Raw genomic sequence first — 20,324 nt, 5'->3', positions numbered from 1 at the left:
AGTGGGATACAGGATTTAGTGCCATTATTACAGTAAATCATCACATCCCTTGTAAGGGGAGGGGCCTCAGAGCACTGGTTGTGGAGACATTCCCTTCAAAACAGCAAATTTACCTGGTTCTGGTTTTAAAGTATTTTCTCCTAGAGACCCCAAATACAGATGTAAGAATGTACAATGAGCAAACATTTGCAGTTTATTAGGTTAGTCAATGAATCCCTCAAAGGCCTCGGTGAGAATTGAACTCACGACCCCTGGTTTACGAGACCAGTGCTCTAACCACTGAGCTGCGAGTTCTCGTGGTTGCGGTTTCGTCACCTTGGAAACCGCAAGTTCTGCCCGATCACCAAAATCAGTAATGAGTATTAGTTAGCAAGTCAGTCATTTTTTAAATATAATTTTTCCTCTATTATGTTTAATAATAATAATAATAATGTCTCTCTGTTCCTCTTTCTGACAGACGTTCCAGCCACTCATTCGGCCAGTGGGTAAGTCGCTATCGCAGCACAGATGATGACTGGTGCTTAGCACACAAAAGGCAACATGCATCGCACCGCAACGTGTACGATAGCGACGCGCGTGTTTGCGCGGCACGTCCGCGCCAGATGGCCGCAAAACTTGAGTGTCAAGTGCCGGCGAGGACACGCAGAGGATGGAAATCAATGCATGACTTCATCTTTCAATTTGAGTCACGTAGTTGTGGGTGTGCTATTTAGTTTATTATATTTTCCCACCCCGCACCCCCCACCGTTGCCCCCAAAAGGTGGGTTCGAGGAAGTGTGCTCAAAAACCTTTACTCTAGTAGACTGGATTCCTGTGGACTTTCCTGTGCTAGGAAAAAATGGCCCAGGTTTGAATGTAGTCCTGTTTTCCTTTATTGGTGGGATCTACGTTTTGGTCGGAGTTTTGTAACACTTTTGTTCGTCTTATATTTGTGGAATCCAAGTGAGTTCAAATGTGTATATTTTGTATTTTGTAAATTTGCGGTTGTCTTGTTTGTAATTATCCTTAATACTGTATGTAGCATACCCAGGAAGAAATACCTCTGGAGCTTGCGCCACACAAGAAATTCCATTTCTTTATTTGGCGGGTCAACATTAGCGATAGCATCGCAAGCTAACAGGAAGATAAAACTACAAATAGCGTAAAATACACAGCCACTTTTAGAAAGCCAGTGTCTTATTCTCACTTGCCAAACAAGGATAAGGTGTTGTTTATGTGCTTTCACATTGCAAGCGGGTGTTCGCCAGCGTGTTGCTGTGGACTGCGAGATTGTTGCTAACGCTTTTGCCTCATTTTGTGTTTATTTCTGATGCTTCATTTGCTTATCACTTCCTGGTCTGTACAGAAAATCTACTTCCTGTTTACATTCTTTTGACTAATAAGGGAGAGAGAGAGGTCACAGGGTTTGTTGTGACACATTTCTCGGTGCTTTGGAATTTTAGTGAACAGCAAGTGAACCAGGCGGCAAATGGACATTTTCTTTGCTGCAGTTACAATTTCCTAAGAGTAAAAATGACATAGCGAGTTGCTGATTTCGTATTTTTTATAGTCAAGGTAGTTCTTTCTGTGCAAGACCTTTTAAAGAGGCGTGGCCATGTATTTATGTGGAAACCCAAATTCGGGACCCTGTGAGATTAAATCAACTTTGTCGTATCATTAGGGTTAACTAAATTCAATATATTGGGTTGAATGTAAATGTTTGTGCTACACAATTAAATGAAGACAAGCCCTGTGCAAGTGCTGACATGAGGATTCCCAAAAAGGTCCTGACTATTTTTCATGCAGGAATCATTTGTGCTGAGTCCACAATTTCCACTTTGCCTCAGTCAATAAATTGGGCGAGCTATCAATAGCAACTTCCCACCGTTGAGGTGTCAAGGATGTCAGCACATTTCGGAAATATATCTCAGAGATTACTTTGCTATTGTTTTTTTTTTTTTTTTTTTTACAGCCGTTTATTAAACATAAGGCAGCACTTCTCCCTTTCCTTAAAGCCAACATTTACTTTTATCTCCTCTTTTTACCCCGGTGACAGATAGTCTTCATTAAGCACACAAAAAAGGCAACCATGACAACGGAGCGTGTATGCAGAGCGCGACTTTACTTTTCAGCACTTTATCTCCTCCTCCGCTTTTTTTTCTGGTTGGCGCCGCTTCCGAAAAGCCCGTTTCAAGTGCGTTTATCTTTCACACGAAGCCCTCCCGTTTACCTCGGCTGGATGTGCTGCACAAGCGCAAAACGATCAGTGGGTGCGGGAAAAAGAAGCAAATATGTAGGATGGTTTTATGTTTATACTTATAGTAAGTTCATTTCAGAGTCTGTATTATTTACTTCCCTTAAGTAAAGGAGTCGAATCAGATCTAGACTTCTACGTAGTTAAAGGGCGAGATTTGAATCACTTCACTAATTAAGTCGTCATCATTAACATACACAAAATGTGATTTTCAAATATGGCCATAATTGCACAAAAGTAGTTGTGATAAATTGCTTGCTAGCGATACTAAGCTAGCATTAGCACTGTAAACAAGCTGCGCTAGACACTCTCTGTCTTTTATGCAAATCAAATCAGAGTCACAAGACAGGTTCCAGAGGTGGTTGATTTTTCATAGATCATATTTATCATGTGCTTCTTTCTGTCTTAGCAAATGTGACAAAAAGTGTTGAAAAAAATGCAGACTTGCCCCTTGCCACCTGTGTCCGCATTGCATCATGGGAGTGCTTGGAAGGGAGGAGATGTCAGTCAATGTCAAGCCTGAAAAAAAGCGCAGCTCGACCTGCCTGGAGGCCAGCGAGCAGCACCGGAGGAAGGGCGGCGGCTTTAATAAAAACGGATGGAAGCCTGATAGATTTCGCTTCTACTTTGGGCCCGCGCTGTGACCCGAGTCGGTGTATTTGCATTGCATCCCACGCCCCCCCTCCTCTTTGAGCTTGCCGGTCGGCAGACAGGCAGTGTTTGAGTTTGAATTGAATAGATATGAAAATTTCATTTGTGGTATATTTATAGTACACTGTATAGCGATTTCTGATATGTGGAAGAATAAATTTCCGATAACAGATTAATTGGCCTAGTAACTCTAAATATATGTAATAACTTTACCATTAATGCTTATATTGAATTGCAGATAGAACATTTGACTGTTTTTATCTTGACATTTCGTGTTTGTTTACAACAGAAAGAAAAATAGGCAAAATTTGGTTGATTTTTGTGATTTTTTTGTCATTATAGTTGTCTTAAGATGTAATGTCTTAATGTGTAAAAAAAAAAAACGGCAAAAATCAGCAACATTTCGATAATATCGGGCAATTAAATTGGCCGTATTGATGGGAAAATGAAGCTTCAATATTTTTTGACTCGTCTAAATAGTGCTCTTGGTTTAAAGTAGCACTAAGGAACTTTTCAACCTTAATAAAATAATTTCATAACTCTTCTGATGAAACATGGACAAGTTGAATGGTACCTTTATCATGGCCTAATGTGTTGACTGCTTTATGGCATACATCACTTCTTCCGTTCCCCATTCGTTACAAAGACGGAAGTAAACTTGAATATCGACGCACGGTTACTGCTTTCCTGACAGAAGCTGCAAAACACCTGAAATGTTTAATCTGATGACAAAAAAGGAAAAGGGAAGCTACCCGGATAAAAGGACAGACATTGGCCCGGATTTCACTATGCGCTTGCCCTTATGGGAAATGTGGTCTTCCTTCAGACATAACAATAACATTTTTGTCCATATGGCGCCGCCATAATCAATGTAAACTGAAAGATCCTTAGTGTTGCTTTAAAGATAAAGGCTAGTGCAACGGAAATTGATTACATTTCCATTGCATTTTAAAACCAAGAGTGCCATCTAGAGGAATCAAAAAATATCACAGGTGCTTCATGAAGCTTCGTTTTCCCATCACTTCAAAATATTTTTGGGGGGATTCAATTAATTAACAGTAATTTCTAGACTACAAGGCGCACCTGACTATAAGCGGTGCTAGCTAAATTTGAGGAATACTTGGGTTTGTTACACATATAAGCCGCACCCGACTATAAGCCGCAGATGTTTTAATGTTCCCGCTACATTCTTTTCCATAATGAGGGCGCAAATTGTCTCTCTCTCGTTCGGTCTCTCCTACCATATTTGGGCTCACTTGGTTTGTTTTGCTCTGCCTGACGCTCTTGCGCTTCCTTTATCGTGCGCCCCCTTGTGATCTGACGGCTAAGCCGCACCTTTGTATTAGCCGCAGGGTCGAATGCAAGTGAAAAAAGTAGCGGCTTATAGTCCAGAAATGACTGTACTCTTAGTTTGTCACTGATTACAGCATGCAGCTAACTAAGGCACCTGTTAACTGTGCCGATGTTGTGCTAACCCACAGAGACCCTGCAGCAACCCAGCTAATAACGTTGGAGGGCGATTCAGGAGGCGGCGATGCGGAAACAGCGAAGGAAAGCTCTGGGGACGTCCCCGAAGGTACGCAACGGAACGACTCTGACAACGGGAAGTATTGCCGACAAAAAAAGCCGCCGTAGATTAAAGCCAAGCTCGCCTCGGGATTCGGGCTCATTCCGACATTTGGATTGGATTGTTAAACTCGGCAAGACTGCGGGCGACGACACAATGACACGGGCAGCGCGGGTGAGCTTGATCCAAAGTGGCAGCAAGCACCTTGGGTTCATCTCACGCGTTATTGATTTCTACAGAGAGTAATCGGCGGCAGGTTCTATAAAGCTCCGTGATCCACTGCCACCGCTTGATGCCCACACGGGCATGAGCCCAACTGATTAATACAGGGCGAGGATCAATACCGAAACATTTCTATGGAAGAAAACTGCAACAAAAGTTGGCTTGGAGACGCGAGACCAGCACCCAAAGGAGAATTTCAATACAAATTGATATTTTTATGACCATATCATTCATTTGAGCTGACTTTTATTCCTGTCTGGGGTCTGCACTCACAGACTACGACATTAGCTACATCACCACAATGCATTTCATTTTATTATTTATTAGAACGTTTTTGACTTGACTTCCCCTGTCACATGTAGAACAGGACTACTGTTAGTAACTGACATTTCCCCCAAAGGCTTTACAGAGACCCAGATAGCTCCAGATGTTTTCAACAACTGAACATTTGTGTTGATAATCCTTTGGTTTTTTTTTGTTTAAAAAAAAACAACAGTGCCTTTTTTTGGGCCTCCTTTGAAGTCGGTTTACTAATCCGTGAAGGAATTGACTTTTTTAATCAGATGAATTGAAAACAGTGAGTGCATGCGTTGGGCAGCTTAGTGGCAAAGCGATGGGGACAAACAACAGTTTAGAGGCCAATCGATAAAAGCTTAGCGAGCTAAATTGGGCTCGTGGTGACGAGACTAAGACGCCATGCGATGTGCGACAGAGTGGATACAAAATCAATTGATTGGGTTTTTTTTCTAGATAGCGGTGATTCCTCTAATGTGGTGCCACACTAGTATAGTAAACATTTATACCCCCCATATTTAAATCAAATTGTGCATAATGTTACAATGAATTAAAAATAATAATACTTTTTAGTAGTTATAGGAAACGTGATTTTTTTTTTTTTTAATTGATGAAATTTCCACTGCAACTTTAACGCAAGAGTGCCATCGAGAGCAGTCAAAAAAGTGCTTCATGAAGCTTCATTTTCCCTTCACTAATGACCATTTAACAATTACAATCAACTAAATTACAAATTAATAATTAGTACTGTATTATAGTTAATGATTAACATACAGTGACATTTTATTATTAATCAATTGTTTAGTTTTATTTATTTTATTTGTAATTTTGTTTAAAATTGCATTGAACACATTATGTTGTAATGTTAAGATAAAATATCTTGTTTTTAATGTTCAAATATTTTTAGATATATAAACAAATAATAAATCTGCATTTAATTATTTACTTTTTAAACTCAAAAATATTTATATAAATAAAATATAATTTACTGAGCAACGATCAAGGTTTTAATTTAAAAAAAAAGAAGTTTTTTATTGATATTACCTTTCAAAAATGAAAAATAAGGGAATTTGTAGGATCCATTATTTTTTATGTTTTAATATGTTATCTTACAATAATTTTTTTAGATATTATTTGTGCGGAATTAATCGACAAATTAATTATTTTTGCTAGCCACAGGAAGAAAGACAGGTAAAAAAAAAAAAAGATAAAGTGTATCAATCTGTCAATTAAAATAAAGTATTACCTTTGTAACATGTCCTTTGTTGTCTTTTTTGTTGTATTGTACAAGTTGTTGTGACCAGTGTATTTACAGTATATTTCTCCACCAGCATTACATGAAGTTGAAGCTGACGTCATCTATGACGACGTGCCACGCGAGGAGCCCCTCTCCCCTGATGAAGGTGCGTGGAAGACCAGCCTTTGTGGGATGTTCGATTTCACGAGTTGTGTGTGTGTGTGTGTGTGTTCTGTAGATACGCTCTACGAGGACGTCCAGCGGGACTCGTGCGGTCCGTCTCTTGCAGGCAACGGGTGGAGCTCCAGCGAGTTTGAGAGCTATGACGAGCAGTCGGACGGCGAGAGCAAAATGCCCGCACGCAGTAAGGTAATGACGCTCTGTTACCTCTGCCAAGGAGCTCCCGTTAATTGTTTGCGTGGCTTTTTGGTACGTCCAGTTGTGATAGAAAATCAAATCTCCACACAATTTCTGCGATGGCGACTGATTTCGTTTCTATTCCCGGGTAGGAATAGCTCTCAAAAAATGCAAATCCTTATTAAATTAGGCTCAAAATGGCTGCTTCACAGCAAAATGGCCGACTTTCTGCTCAATTTTGGATCACAGGTTTTTGATACTTTTTCCTGCATCTTGTTATGATAGCTAGGCATTACCACTGAATCTTGTGATGATTAGTGAAATTAGTGTTGGGAACTTATTTAAATTTATGTTTGTCAAACACTGGAATTTGGTCCAAAATTGCTGGTCCAATTCCAAGGGGCTGTTTTTTTGTTAAATTTTGGCCATGGGTCAAAATTTACCATTTCATGACAATTGGTGAAACTGGTGCCAGGGCCTTTTTTTTCTCCTTCTAAATTTCTAATGTGTGCAAGTGAGTGTTTTTTGTTTGTTTGTGTGTGTGTGTTGAGTTTGGGCCCCCTAAAAACACTTACATTGGGTAAAATGTCTGTCTCAACTAGATCTATTCACCATTACCTCTTCCATCCACTGGATGGCGCTGTGGGTACATCTCAGCATTGGGCCTTTGCTTTGTGGAATCCATACAAATATGAGCAGCAAGGTTATGCTCAGCCTAATAGCCATTTTTTACCCATCTGCGCGCATGTGTTTGTTATTCAAGGGAAGCTCAATCGATGGCAGAGCAAAGAGGGGGAAACAAAAGCGTGATGTATGTGGACACAGAATGACTTGCTCAGGTAATTAAAGTGCGGCGGCCTTTGGCAAAGTCTTTGCACTTTTCAGTCTGCTGAGCAAAGAAGAGAAGACTTTAAGAAGGCATGCCGGAGTAATTACTGAGGAAACATTAACTATTAGGTTTTCTAGCTCCAAAACGCATTGCTTTTAATTAGTTTCACCCGATTAACTTTTTTTTTTTTTTTTGCCTTCTCATTGGGGAAGTTGGCTTGATTTTTTTGCACTTGACCTTTTTTGACTGCCAGCGGCTCTCATAAATCAAACTCCCTGGAACACAATAACTGCTCCATGCTTTCACTTCTTGTCATTATTCTGACTCCCATTTTGTGTAGCTTTTAATGATTTGTTTCGCTGCCTCCCCCCCTCGCCCTCCTTTTCCCGTTGCCTCCCCGTTGTTTTTCCTTAACGCTGGTAACGCTGGCCCCCCCCCCACCCCTTTCCCTCACCTGTAGCTGTCCCCCGAAGTGCGGCGCCTGAGGGAACGCTGCGCCAGGACCAAACGTGAGCTGGCTATGAAGCTGTCTGGCAAGCACAACTATGACATCAAGGTATCTCAGAAGCGTGTTTTTGTTTGCCAACAAGCTTAGCTGACTCTCGGCCGTCTTAACCTTTTCCTGGATGCCTTTGTGACCTTGTCTTTGTTTTTTCCTGGTGCTGGAATGATCATATTCTGCATATTTTGAAGGTACAATTTGTCTTCTGAAGGCCTAGGGGGGCAGCGTACTCCAAGATTAGGCTAATTAGTGTTAGCCTAGTGTTCAATTTGGGGCATGTTCCAAGATTTTTTTAATTTTTATTTTTTTTATATCTTCTTATGTTGGACATGTTGTACACCCAATTTTGTCGGCCGCGGAAGCTACTGTCTGGAAGTAATTTAAAAAAAAAAATAACTGTCAAACATTGATTGCATTCTCCTTCTAAATGACAGTTGACTATTTCCGATAAAAAAAAAAAAGAGTAGCCTACAAGCCCTGCTATTCGTATATTATTACATTCGTATCAGCTCTTGTGACTAATGACATACTTGTCTATGAAGTAGATTGTTCTTTTGAACCCATGAGGGCTGTGCGGTATACTCCAGGATGAGGCTAGCTTGTTTATACCAGAGTATCTACCTGTCATAAGCTAGCATATTGAAAATGTCAGCAAAGTAGCTACAGTTTTGCTGAAGAGCGAGATGCTAACTCTTTAACTCTGCATCTGGATTATCTAAAAGGTTGTATTGTGTGTAACTCGACAGTTGAAGTGCTAACAGCTAGCCAGTTCAAAAAGCTTGGACTGCTACTATTCCAAGCGTTAGCAATGTTTTTTTTAATTTTTTTTTATTAACTGAAATTTGAAAAATTGGCTTAAAGGTTTTCCACAATCCTCATAGCTGGGTGTACTATTGTGTTAAAATGTTTGGCACTGCCCTTGCTAACTTCCTTAGCATGACTTGCTCTATTTGGTAATTACTGTCACACTTCCCTGAGCGAGCCTCCAAACCAATAGTGGGCAGTCTAGTACGAGTAAGACACTAAGAACAAAGGCAATGCTACCCTTTCAACATGAAGTCCTGCCAAAAATGAGTTGAAGATGAAAAAAAATAAGACCAGATCACCTAGTCGAGAAGAAAGCGGTACTGCAAGATGACACATGCTGTAGTTAGCTAGTAAAAGTTTGGAAAGTAGCTGGTTTGACTAAGTAGCTGGTGACGCTTTAACTTGATAAGGTCAGTCTTTTTCCCCAGAAGGTTTTGCATTGTAGGAAGAGAAAAATAACTTTGAGAGTGTGGAACTGCACTAGTGCTTATAGCTACTTAGTTTAGAAAGCTTAAAAACTAGCTTGTTTGACTTAGCTGCTACCTCTTTAACTTAATAAGGCCAGACTATTAGCAGAAAGTTTTTTATTGTGGGAAGGGAAAAAAAACCTTGAGTGTGGAACTATACTAGTGCAGCATATTACCAGGAAAGGGAAGAAGTAAAAATCTTCCTTGAGTTTCTAACTAGGCTTGCATTCTGAATGTTAGCAATACTTTGAAGTGTCATTTTATGCAAGATAGTTCAAGGCGGAATATGGTGAAAAAAAAGTTGATGTCCAGCCTTGCTAACTTCCTTAGCATGGCACGCTCTATTTAATGGCACATGCCAACATCTCTATTTCTGTTGTCAGATGAGTGATTGTACCTTTTTAAATATGAAAGTTGCACCATTGCATGCTATTTTTCCTGCATGTTTAATTCTCTAACCGCTAACATCCTTTCAATAAATGACCTACATATCCCGGCATATCATCTAAAAATATGACAATGATGTGACGCGCCAGTGTATTCTGGGCCCCATGCGGCGTCTGGTTGCCGGGCTCATGGGTGGACTTTGAGGACACACTCAGCCACAAACACGGCGCTCTCCCCCGCGCCGCCATCATCTCGTTGACCGTTCTGATTAGGACTGGCGGGGGAGCCGCAGATGGCGAGATTCCCACCGCGATCACGTCCTGTCAGTGAGCTGTGGAGCCAATGACGGAGCTCTGATGTTCCCCCCCTCCCTTTGCTCCCCCAATCAGGTGCAGCAGCTCATGAAGGCGGCCAGAAGCAACACCAAGGATGGACTTGAAAAGACCAGAATGGCCGTCATGCGCAAAGTCTCCTTCCTCCACCGGAAAGACACCATCGGTAACCTACTGGAATGTCTTTATGCGATCTTCAACCTTAGCTATTAGCATTTGGCGTACCTCTAACCTGCCTGCGGCCCTGGACGTCAGCCTGTGCGTTATTTTGACAACACTTTTTTTTTTTTGCTCCCAGGATTCTGTTAATAACTGTATAGGTGATGTCTTAAGACAAATTGTATTATTCTTGACAGTCATACAAGTTTAAAGAAGAAGTTAAACACTGTGTAAAACTACTCACTCTTTGATGACTTTGAATTTTGAACCCTCCTGTTGCTGCATTTTGCGGGTCGTATTGAACTGCTTTAAAGGTGGAAACACAAGAAATACATGTAAAATACAATTTTTATGTAAATACTGTATACTGTCCTAGCAGACCCAACTGGCTAAAAAACCTCCTGTAGACCACAATGTATTCGGTATCTAATAAAATAGGAGCGAAAAGGAACTTTTAACAATAATTAATTCCTAGATTTCAAACAAGAATGTATTTGTTTTTTCAGTACAAATAATATTCACAAAGAAAATAAATATGTGAAAAGGTAATATTTGAATAAGTAGTAGCTATTTATAAAACTAATTTGAACTATTGACTCTTTAACTTTGAATGAACCTTTCTTGTGTTGTTGTTCATAATGTTTTTGCTTCTTTTAAAGTGAAAAACTTTAAAATGTTTGACAAATGTAAAAAATGTATTTATTCTTTTATTTACTGTATCTAGTACACTGCATATTTGCTGTTCGGACCCGCGCATCCACCTTTGACAGATTTTTGGGGTCATTATTTAATTATGTTTTTTTTTTATAAATGAAAGGGATTTTTTTTTTTTTTTAATGGCCGTTAATTATTTGTCGATTTTTGTTTTTCGCCTGCTGGCCCAGTCCCTATTCCCTGTGAATAGTGGGGGTCCACTGTATAATTTTTTTTCAATGAAATTGTTTGAAAAACAGATTGACCTGCAAAGGGCTAAAGAAAAAATAAGCAAAATTAACTCCCCAATACATATTTAAAAATGAATTTTTTTTAGAGGAAAGTGATTAGATATTCACTGAATAGTTTTAAATAGTTATAAATACTAAATAGTAGTTTTGATTTTTTTAATGACTAAACATGCAGCAGCTCACATTAAACCCAAGAACAATTTTTGGTGTACTGAACAAACAAATCAATTCTTGTTTGAAATCTAGGAATGAATTATTGTTAAAAATTTCTGGTTTGATGGTACTCAAAACGCTCCTATTTTATTAGATACCGAATACATTGTGGTCTACAGGAGGTTTTCCGTTAGGTCTGATGGTTATCTTTTTACTTTTTACTTTTAATTTTTTTTTACTCGTGTCTCTTTGGGAACAGAGGAGGACGACGACGCGGGCTACCTGGACGTGGCGATATCGGACTTGACGCATCCGCCGCCGCAGCTGAGCGCCATGCCGGAGGGCCTGACTAGCCACCAGGTTGGGATTTGTAAACTTCGGTGCTCTCACACTGATATATGCCCGCATCCGTCAGACGCGGCGCCATTTCATCCTCTTAGAACGTCACCTGGGCCTGCTGTCTTTGCAGGTTGTCAGGCGCCACATCCTCAGTTCCATCATCCAGAGCGAGCGCAGCTACCTGGAGTCCCTGCGGAGGATCCTGCAGGTGAGCAGAGGCCCTCTCCGCCGCAGCCGCATGCAACGCAAACGTGTCATTTGATTAATGGGATCGCTCCTCTCGCCGAGCGATTCAACATTACTGCCACCTTGAACAGTAGAAATTAACAGCACTATCGCTGGATGTAATTCATGTATGAAACAAAGAAAAGGCATCAGCGCACGCACCTGGTATTATTATTGGAATTTCTCCCCTCGCTTGTTATTAATTATAACCACCGCCTTTCATATTAGAAATGAGCAGGACGGCTAGAAAATAATACACAGTCCAAATCAAAGAAAAAGTCCATGGCACACTCGATCACCCACGGGCTTATGTGTTCTTGTCCTACAACTAATGCAATCGCTCCTGCTGACAGTTATTCATGATAACCGCCGCCTTGCACAATAGAAATCAAACGCCAAGACAATCCCGTGACAGCTTTATGAGCGATTGTTCACGCGGGACAAACAAACAACGCAGCCAGATGGGACACTTTGCGATGTGCAGCTCGGTGGAAAAATGTCTATCTTGTCACAGCGTCCAGTCGAGTGCTGAAAGGCGGCGAGTCCACAAGCCCAATTAGACACTGAAGGTTGTAACGCTCTTCATCGCTGGATGGATTTTTCGGGAAAGGGGGGGGGGGGGAGAAAATTACCGAAGAAAACAAAGAAAGGGACCACTTTTGCTCCAGTAGCCCGCTACACTTTATGTGCACTTGAAGACATGTGCCAGCCTCCTTCCTCAAGGCTTTAGCAACATCTCACTGATTCTGCCCAGAGGCTTTTACCTTTTACGCCTCACTCGCCTTTACTTCTAAACAAGTTGAAATCGCTTTGGTCCACTTTTATTTTGTGGAGTGATTGTCGATTTGATTGAACAACAACAACAACAACAAAAAACGCGAGGTCCAAGAATTTCTGGAAACCTTCCAGGCACATATCAGAATCCCCGGCCAGACCCTAAAATAAATAAATAAATAAAGATATCTTATACAAGAGATCATTTGAAAATGTAAACACTTGCAGACATTGGTTGTTGTGTCTATTGTTCTCCCATCCATTTTGACTCGAGTTTTAAGTGCTGCATATTGATATTTATGTTTCCCCCCTTTTGTTAAATTGTTAATTATTGTTTGTGAGACATCATTAACATGATCAGTGTCTTCATATAGATCAGGGGTGGGCACACTCGGTCCTCGAGGGCCAGAGTCCTGCAGGTTTTGGATGTTTTCCTTCTCCAACACAGCTGATATATGATCAGCAAGCTCTGCATAAACTTGGTAACGATCCTGTTGATTGAAATCAGCTGCGTTTCAGCAAGGAAAACCTCCAAAACCTGCAGGACGCCGGCGGCCCTTGAGGACCGAGTTTGCCCACCACTGATATAGATGAATATCATGAATTATCAATAACATATAACATAATAAGTCAAGGCAATTTGTAGCAGCTGCTAAGTTGCTAACGCTGTTGCAGTCCATTAACGCTGCGCAGCGACTTTCCTGCTGCATAAACGTGTTTAGAGGAATAGTCACGTGACGTGCGGATCTCTACCAAGACGTATTTTTTGTCCATATAATGTTGACTTACTGATTGATATCACAACCTATGTCCTCCCGTAGGAATACCACAAGCCTCTGCTGGAGGCCGACCCGCGCATCCTGAGTCCTCGCAAGATCCGACCCATATTCTACAGAGCGCGCGAGATCACGCATTGCCATTCCATGTTCCAGATTGCGCTGGCGTCGCGCGTGGCCGAATGGGACAGCTGCGAGAAAATCGGAGACCTCTTCGTCGCCTCGGTCAGTGTGAAAAGCAACCCTTCTTGTGCGTTTATTTTGGGGACATTAATGATTACATGACGTACATAAGGTCTCAGAACTAAGTATTGCCTCGACCAAGGAGGATTGTTTATTTTGTTTATTTTGCAGGAGTTCTATTTCCGCCTGCCACAGGGCGTGATGTCAACTATTTCTTGACTTCTCAGTGAATAATGCATGACTCGCGCTCCAGTTGCCCTCCACCCTGATGAGCACAAACAGTGTAAATGGATAACGTTTGAGCCGAGTCACTATCTGGCTGTCATATACCACCGCTGTTGCTAACCAAAACAGAGGCACCGACCCTGTCAATTAGGGGCCCAGTAGGCTCTGTGCTCACCGCGCAATGTTGTGGGCTCCATGTTTATGTTCCGTGGACCTGCGGTAATTAAGAACCACCTCCGATAACCTCTCAAAAGTGAGCATTGCCTGCACCGAGGAAGCTTGTGTATTTGTTTACACTTGCCATTGTTTTTTAAAGAACTTTCGACAATCCTCTGCCACAGTTCAAGTGAGCTGCATCTGTGAGATTGAGAAAATTGGCAAAGGTGTGTGGGTAGGGGACAACAAAGTGAACGCGTTCAGCAAGACTTCTTTATTGTGGAGCTGTGCACCAATTAGGTCCACTTATTATTTGTCCATCAGCGCCAAGGGTTCGACCCTCTAATTCTCTGCTGGGCATCACGCAGTGCTGCTTCATAGCTGTCCTCAGACCGAGCGAGCAAATGAGCCCTCGGTGGAAAAGAAAAGAAAGCAAAAGCGCTGGATGGAATTGACCTTTCTTTTTACATCCAGGAAGAAAGTGCAAAGAAAGCATTGGTGGGGAGGAATAAAGTACAAATACTTAGTTACATTATGTAAGTAGATGTTTCTGGTATGAGTAGTTTATCAAGAGTATTAATTTTTCTGTCAACATTTTTCTTTTACTTCCTTCAATACAACAGTGCTTATTATGTCTTACTTTGTCAAAATAGGCTCGTTAGTTTGATTAAACTCAGTAGATGATAACACGATATAAAAAAAGATGTAATTAGAAATAAGAAAAACAAATCACTGCTGAGAATATTCCCCATCCATTACCTTGTTATTTTTTATGTTTACAAGAAAAAAAAATTGGTGAATGCCAAAAACACAACAACTTCTGGCATAATTTTTTTTTAACGGTTTAATCATTAGCTCATTTAGAATTTTATTTTTTATTTTTTGTTAGTTCACAGAGCTAGCAACGCTATTCGAACAGTGGTTCTGAACCCCACCAGTTTCCTATGCCCATTCACCAAACACTTCTAAAAAAAAAATCTGATGTTTTTTTTTTTCAAATTCAATACATACAGTAGGTATATGGTTTACTAATGAACAAAACAAACAGGCGGAGGAGCCTTTTCCTTGAATCTGGTTCTCATCACCTTGAAATCAGAAAGCGTTGTGCTAAGGAAGTGTTACTTTAGTTTTGCTAGCTAGCTAGTTGTGCACAATTGCAAATCATGCAGTTAGGACATGGACACCCATCACGCAACTCAACTCTATATTTAGCAGATACAACCAGTAGAGGCCCCAGAATTGAACCCTGTGGAACACCATGCATTGATTCCGTTATACTTGTGAATTCATATTGCACATATTCTTCCAACCACTTTCTTTTTCTTTTTTTTTCTCGACATAATTAGCATGAAGGGCTTACAATAATAAAGAAATCACATGATGTGCTATCACAACAATTACAAATTGGCCTAACCAAATTCCCCGCACCACAGATTGGCCAATTAATGTAGCGCGATCACCTGCAGCCAATGATGGCCAAGCGGTCGTATCATCGCGAATCATGTGAGTCGGGTGTGTGGCTTGACTCGGCTGAACTCCTGAGACCGGCTCAGCAAACCCCAGGGTTACGAACTGCCGTATTAAAATAGGATATAAAATATACAGCAGCATGCGACATGTAAAGTATCTTCATTTTTTTTCTTATTCCCCTCAGTATGTGCACAGAACAAATTAAACACATAAATCAAGACACCACTGCATCTGTACTTGTACTTAAGTACAGAGTGTGAGTACCTTTGGCACCAGTAAAAGATAGTTTGTGTCTCAAACGGACTCTGAAAGCGCCCGCGGTGAACTGTTGGCCAAACAATTCAACACGGCTCTTGTCATTGCAATCATCTCCGGCTGTGTGTTTTCACGGCAAGTAAACACTCCTAAAGATGCTTGCTCCTTGGTGTCCTCAGTTCTCCAAGTCCATGGTGCTGGACGTGTACAGCGACTACGTCAACAACTTCACCAACGCCATGGCGCTCATTAAAAAGGCCTGCCTGTCCAAACCGGCCTTTCTGGAATTCCTCAAGGTGAGCTTCAGTTTTATAAGACCATTTTTTTCCTCAAATAAAGATGTGTTGTTTGTTTTCCTCTGTTGCGTGATTGGGACTCGTCTCCCCCGCCTACCAGGCAGATGGCCGTTTAATAATGTATACATTTTGGCTTTCTGAGGAGACAATCTAATACTTTCCACAACTTACCTTTTTATGTGTTTTATAAATGTCCTGCTCTTGTGAAAATAGGTCCTATTAGATGTAGGCACATTTTATGGTTTGGGAATATATCCCCCATTTTTTTTCAAATAGCGGCCAGGGGCAATTTATTTACAAGACTGCAGCAGCGGGTGTTTATTTGACACAGGTCGACGGAGAATGGTTACCTCCGTGTTACAATGGGAAATGTATTACTGCCTCACATAATTCCCTTTTCGGGTCCCTTTATTGCTAATTACAGTCAATAAAAGTAGTTTAGTTGGAATCCAAGCTAACAAGATGAAGCTGAGCAACCCTCGTGTGTTACTTTTTGAGAAAACGACATCTCTTTGAACGCATCCGCCGTGATCGGAGACATGCGAAGAAACAACAGCAGCGGCGGCGGAGGTCCATTTCAAGCAGTCGAAGCCAAGCAGAGGCTGTGGAGTATAAGCATTAGCTGAGCTAATGCTGCATTAGAGGATGGTCGGAAGTCGGACTTTTCCGAGTTCAAATCAGGAAGTGTGTACGGGAACGACCCTTTGAACTCTGAAATTCCACTTGCAAAGTTGAAAAAAAAAAAGGTACGTGGACTACGGAACTGTATGGAATGCTTATGAAATAAGCTAAAAACAATGAATGAAGCAAAATTGCGAGAAGGTAAGTTTGCTGGAGGTCAAAATAAAAAACAATTTATCACTATCCGCCATTTTGGTTATTTACGTTTGCCTCGATCGCTTTCAGGTCGGAACTGGGAAAAAACAACTCGGATATATCCGGCTTCGAATGCAGCATAATATTAGAGAAACTGAGAAAACCAAGAAGCCTTGAACTCATCAGCCGGAACCTTGCGTCCAAGGGGATACTATGGAATATAAGCAGTAGAGGAAAACGCTTTAAATCTCCTGAGTGGATGACACTTGTGTGAAATATTATTTTCCTCACAGTAGATCTGATGGGCACAAAAAAAAAAAAAGAAGAACTTTGAAGGGCCCTCGACAACATTATAGATTCAGACCTGGCTGAAACATGTTGAATGAGTAACAATATGCCGGGTGTGTAAAATGTTTATAAGCGTCCTTGCTGAAGGCAACCTTCAAATCGTACAGATGAAAGGAGCTGGTGAGGCTTTCCTTTTTTTTTCTTTTTTTTTTCTTTTTATAAAGAGCTCAGTATTGTTCATTCGGAAATGTCATCATCATTGCTCTTTATTTATTTTTATTTATTTATTTATTTTTTTTTATATATATATATATATATATATATATATAATTTTTTTTTTTGTGTGTGTGCGTGCGTGTGTGTATTTGTTAGCTCACCAAAAAACCTATTAGAAAAAATCTCATACCGTTCACCTAAACCGAACACCGCCGTCAGGAGACCCGAGGGGACCAAAGAAAACCAAGGAAGGTGAAATCCAGCACCGACCAGACACCACCCACCAATTTTACATCTTGACTAAAACACGACTTAGACTTTGACTTAAAAGACATGATTTGACAAGTCTTTCTGTCTATAGTTGAAATTCATGCGACATTTTTTTGAAAGAAATATATCTTGTCAGTTGCGTAAACATAACAACCCAGTGTACATATGTACTGTATAAAGGAGCTTTTCAAAAAATGCATTATGATTCAACCATTTCTTCCAAATTCGATGTAAGATGCTCGAAGCTGCTTAGTATGGCCTCCGCTGATATTGCTCTTAAGGATGACTTAATCTGACAAACATTTTAAATGCAGAGTTGTTCTCGCCGTTTCAGTAACATAAGTTCTCTCTGGTCCTTGACACCAAGTACTACTTTTCTATTTGCTACGGCTCATGTCCTCTTGCTGTGTTCCCAAAAAGTGCAAAAATTCGCCGAGAACTGAATTTGTGAAAAGCAAACCGCGAGTAGGCGGGGGCTTACGATAGACCTGCTGGTTTTTAATGCCCCCAAACCACCCCACCACCCCCCCCCCCCTTCCCATTCCCTTTCTGCAGCTCCACCACTATTAAGATCCCCCGAGGAGAGGCGCACTCAAGCTAATGGTGGTCGAGGAACATTAGCACCTTGTAATTTCCATGGCATCAAGTCGCATCTTGTGCTCGCGTCCGCCGCTTGCGTCCTCCTGTCGCCCCGGCCACCTGGAAGTGACGGCGCCACGAATAACAAATCATAAACGACCCCCCGCCGGGCGTCCAGACTCCCATTTGCCGGCTGGAGACTGTGACTCTGCTTGATGCCTCCCATAAATGATTACTGGAGGCAGGATTACTGCAGGCGCGGCTTTTTGTATCAGCAGAGAAATTCAGGTCCTGTCCTCAGTGTTCAGTCAGGTGAAGTATATTATTGTGTGAGGCAGTCCCGGGGCTTTATCTGCCATCTTTGTTAAGCCGCTGAGCTTGAGCATTACTGACCTGATTAAGAAATAGCAATGTCCTCAATCACTGCCGCTTATGTATTTTCTATTATTCATAGCATTTTGAATTATTGAGAACCGTCTCCAGTGCTGGAATTGGATGGACTCTGCGGCTTCTATCTTAGCTCTTTTTTGGGGGGTTAGTTAGATGCCAAGAATCAGTTCGCTATTCATCTACTCATGTTTTTTTTCTCTCTCTCTCTCTGGCACTTTTCAGCTATTAACAGACAAATGCAACTCTTAGCAGAATCTCAACGTTTTGTGTTTTTTCTGCAATGCCCGAAACGCTGCAAGATGGTGACAATTTCCTGGCAAATTGTAGTTTAAAGAAGTCTATTGAAGTGATAGATCTTTGTATTTGAGATCTTTGTATGTTGGGACGGAGTTAACTGTGAATTGCAGCATCTTCAATGCATGAGAATCTTTTTTGGGGTTAACACTTATTTGACAATTAATGGTACCTATATTTGTGGTTTAAACTAATAATACAGTATAGACAAACAATTATTGGGGGTTATTGTATTGATTTTATACACATGGATGACATTTACATGTTGCAGAAAATTACATGATTTCCTTAACTTTTTTCCCATCGGTCAGTTATCCAGACCAGGACCCGGTTGTTCAAAACTCGCTTATATCTTTAAACCACTGGTTAAGTAGATTTAACCAACCGTTAACTTTAACGGCACTGTTATCTTGTTGTTCTAAACTCTGTTAATTTTAACTAGCTGTTAACTTGCTGTTAAAGTTAACACACCCAAAGACCGCCGCATATTTAACGGTCGGTTAGTTAACGGCGGGTTAGGAATTTAACCGGAGGTTAGGGGCTAAAGAGCGGTTAAAATAACCGTGAATTGAACAACCGGGCCCTGAGTGGTTTTTTTTCTGTTTTTAATCATTAAATAAACTGTTGAACACTCAAAGAAGAACAAGCAGAGGCATCAATAACCGTAATGGTCCATTATGATGTCTTTTGCTGGCAGGAAAATGACCAAATAAGCGCCGTACTCCAATTACCGCTTCCTCACATTTTACCTAATTAGAGGTTATGGCCTTCAGAAGTTATCCATGCATCTTCTCACAGAAAGACGCCCAGTTAGTTTTTTTTCCTCTGCAGATTTTGTATTTTAGCTCATTGGATTGTGAAATTGATTTTATACTTCGGTCTAATTTATGTGCAGTGATAATGTAACAATGATCCAGGGTCTAGTAACAGCACGAATTGGGCTGAGCAAAAATTAAGTTATGTTGGTTTGCTTTGGATTTCATAAAAGCTTAAAGCTCCATTAATGGTAGTTAAAAAGATGCTATGACAATAACATGAAATGCTCTCAGCGAGCGCATGACATTGCATTGAAGCAGACTGAAGCAGACTAAAATGCTCATTTCAGCTATGGGACTTGCAGACGTTGTTTTGAAACGCTTAACGGTGTTTTTGGGAACACAGGGACTACTTGGAGTAGCCCGACGACCGACGTGCAATACAAAAGGCCAGATAGAAAAGTCCTTGTTGGTTGGAATTTTTTTTTTTTAAATACTTCGAGGATCTAACCTTTAGAAATGAATACCAGCTTTTAAATTTTCCATTTAATTATGGGTTTTTATAAGCACATGGAGTCCTACTGTGTTTACATGACTCCCATGACTTAGTCATCAAAGATGAAGGTGATTTTTAGCCATGATCCACTTAAGTGCAGGAGCCAGCAAGGCAGGTCATATACAATATTTTCTGTCTGTGACCCCGCAGAAGAAGCAGGCATCCAGCTTGGACCGCATTACTCTCTACGGCCTGATGGTGAAGCCCATTCAGCGATTCCCGCAGTTCATATTGCTGCTGCAGGTAGGCCAGCGTTGACCAAACCACAACGCTCGGAACTGAACCACCTTTGCCTGCGCCACAGACACACATCAATGCTA

At 41.0% G+C, this 20,324-nt stretch overlaps 1 protein-coding gene and 1 non-coding gene across 7 annotated transcripts in view; one reads left to right on the top strand and one right to left on the bottom strand.

The window, feature by feature from the left end:
- Positions 1–20,324, top strand: part of arhgef10la (Rho guanine nucleotide exchange factor (GEF) 10-like a) — a 118,497-nt gene that overhangs the window by 14,792 nt on the left and 83,381 nt on the right. For 3 of the 6 annotated variants that reach the window (XM_086086498.1, XM_086086496.1, XM_086086497.1), the window contains exons 3-13: positions 458–485; positions 4,366–4,460; positions 6,299–6,370; positions 6,443–6,573; positions 7,851–7,946; positions 9,943–10,051; positions 11,401–11,501; positions 11,611–11,688; positions 13,301–13,480; positions 15,724–15,840; positions 20,155–20,247. In XM_086086498.1, coding sequence (XP_085942624.1) covers positions 458–485; positions 4,366–4,460; positions 6,299–6,370; positions 6,443–6,573; positions 7,851–7,946; positions 9,943–10,051; positions 11,401–11,501; positions 11,611–11,688; positions 13,301–13,480; positions 15,724–15,840; positions 20,155–20,247 — 1,100 coding nt within the window. Of the gene's footprint in view, positions 1–457; positions 486–4,365; positions 4,461–6,298; positions 6,371–6,442; positions 6,574–7,850; positions 7,947–8,909; positions 9,110–9,942; positions 10,052–11,400; positions 11,502–11,610; positions 11,689–13,300; positions 13,481–15,723; positions 15,841–20,154; positions 20,248–20,324 lie in introns of those variants that run through there. The other 3 variants (XM_086086499.1, XM_086086500.1, XM_086086502.1) reach the window with 3 other exon arrangements.
- trnat-cgu (transfer RNA threonine (anticodon CGU)) lies at positions 222–294 on the bottom strand. The gene has a single exon. It is a non-coding gene; the product is annotated as a tRNA-Thr (tRNA).

Source organism: Leptonotus elevatus, chromosome 10 (assembly GCF_054856555.1).
Source record: "Leptonotus elevatus isolate MCC_2025b chromosome 10, RoL_Lele_1.0, whole genome shotgun sequence".
Taxonomy (NCBI): Eukaryota; Metazoa; Chordata; class Actinopteri; order Syngnathiformes; family Syngnathidae; genus Leptonotus; species Leptonotus elevatus.
The sequence above is the reverse complement of the archived record's forward strand: the minus strand, read 5'-3'. Positions and strand labels throughout refer to the sequence as shown.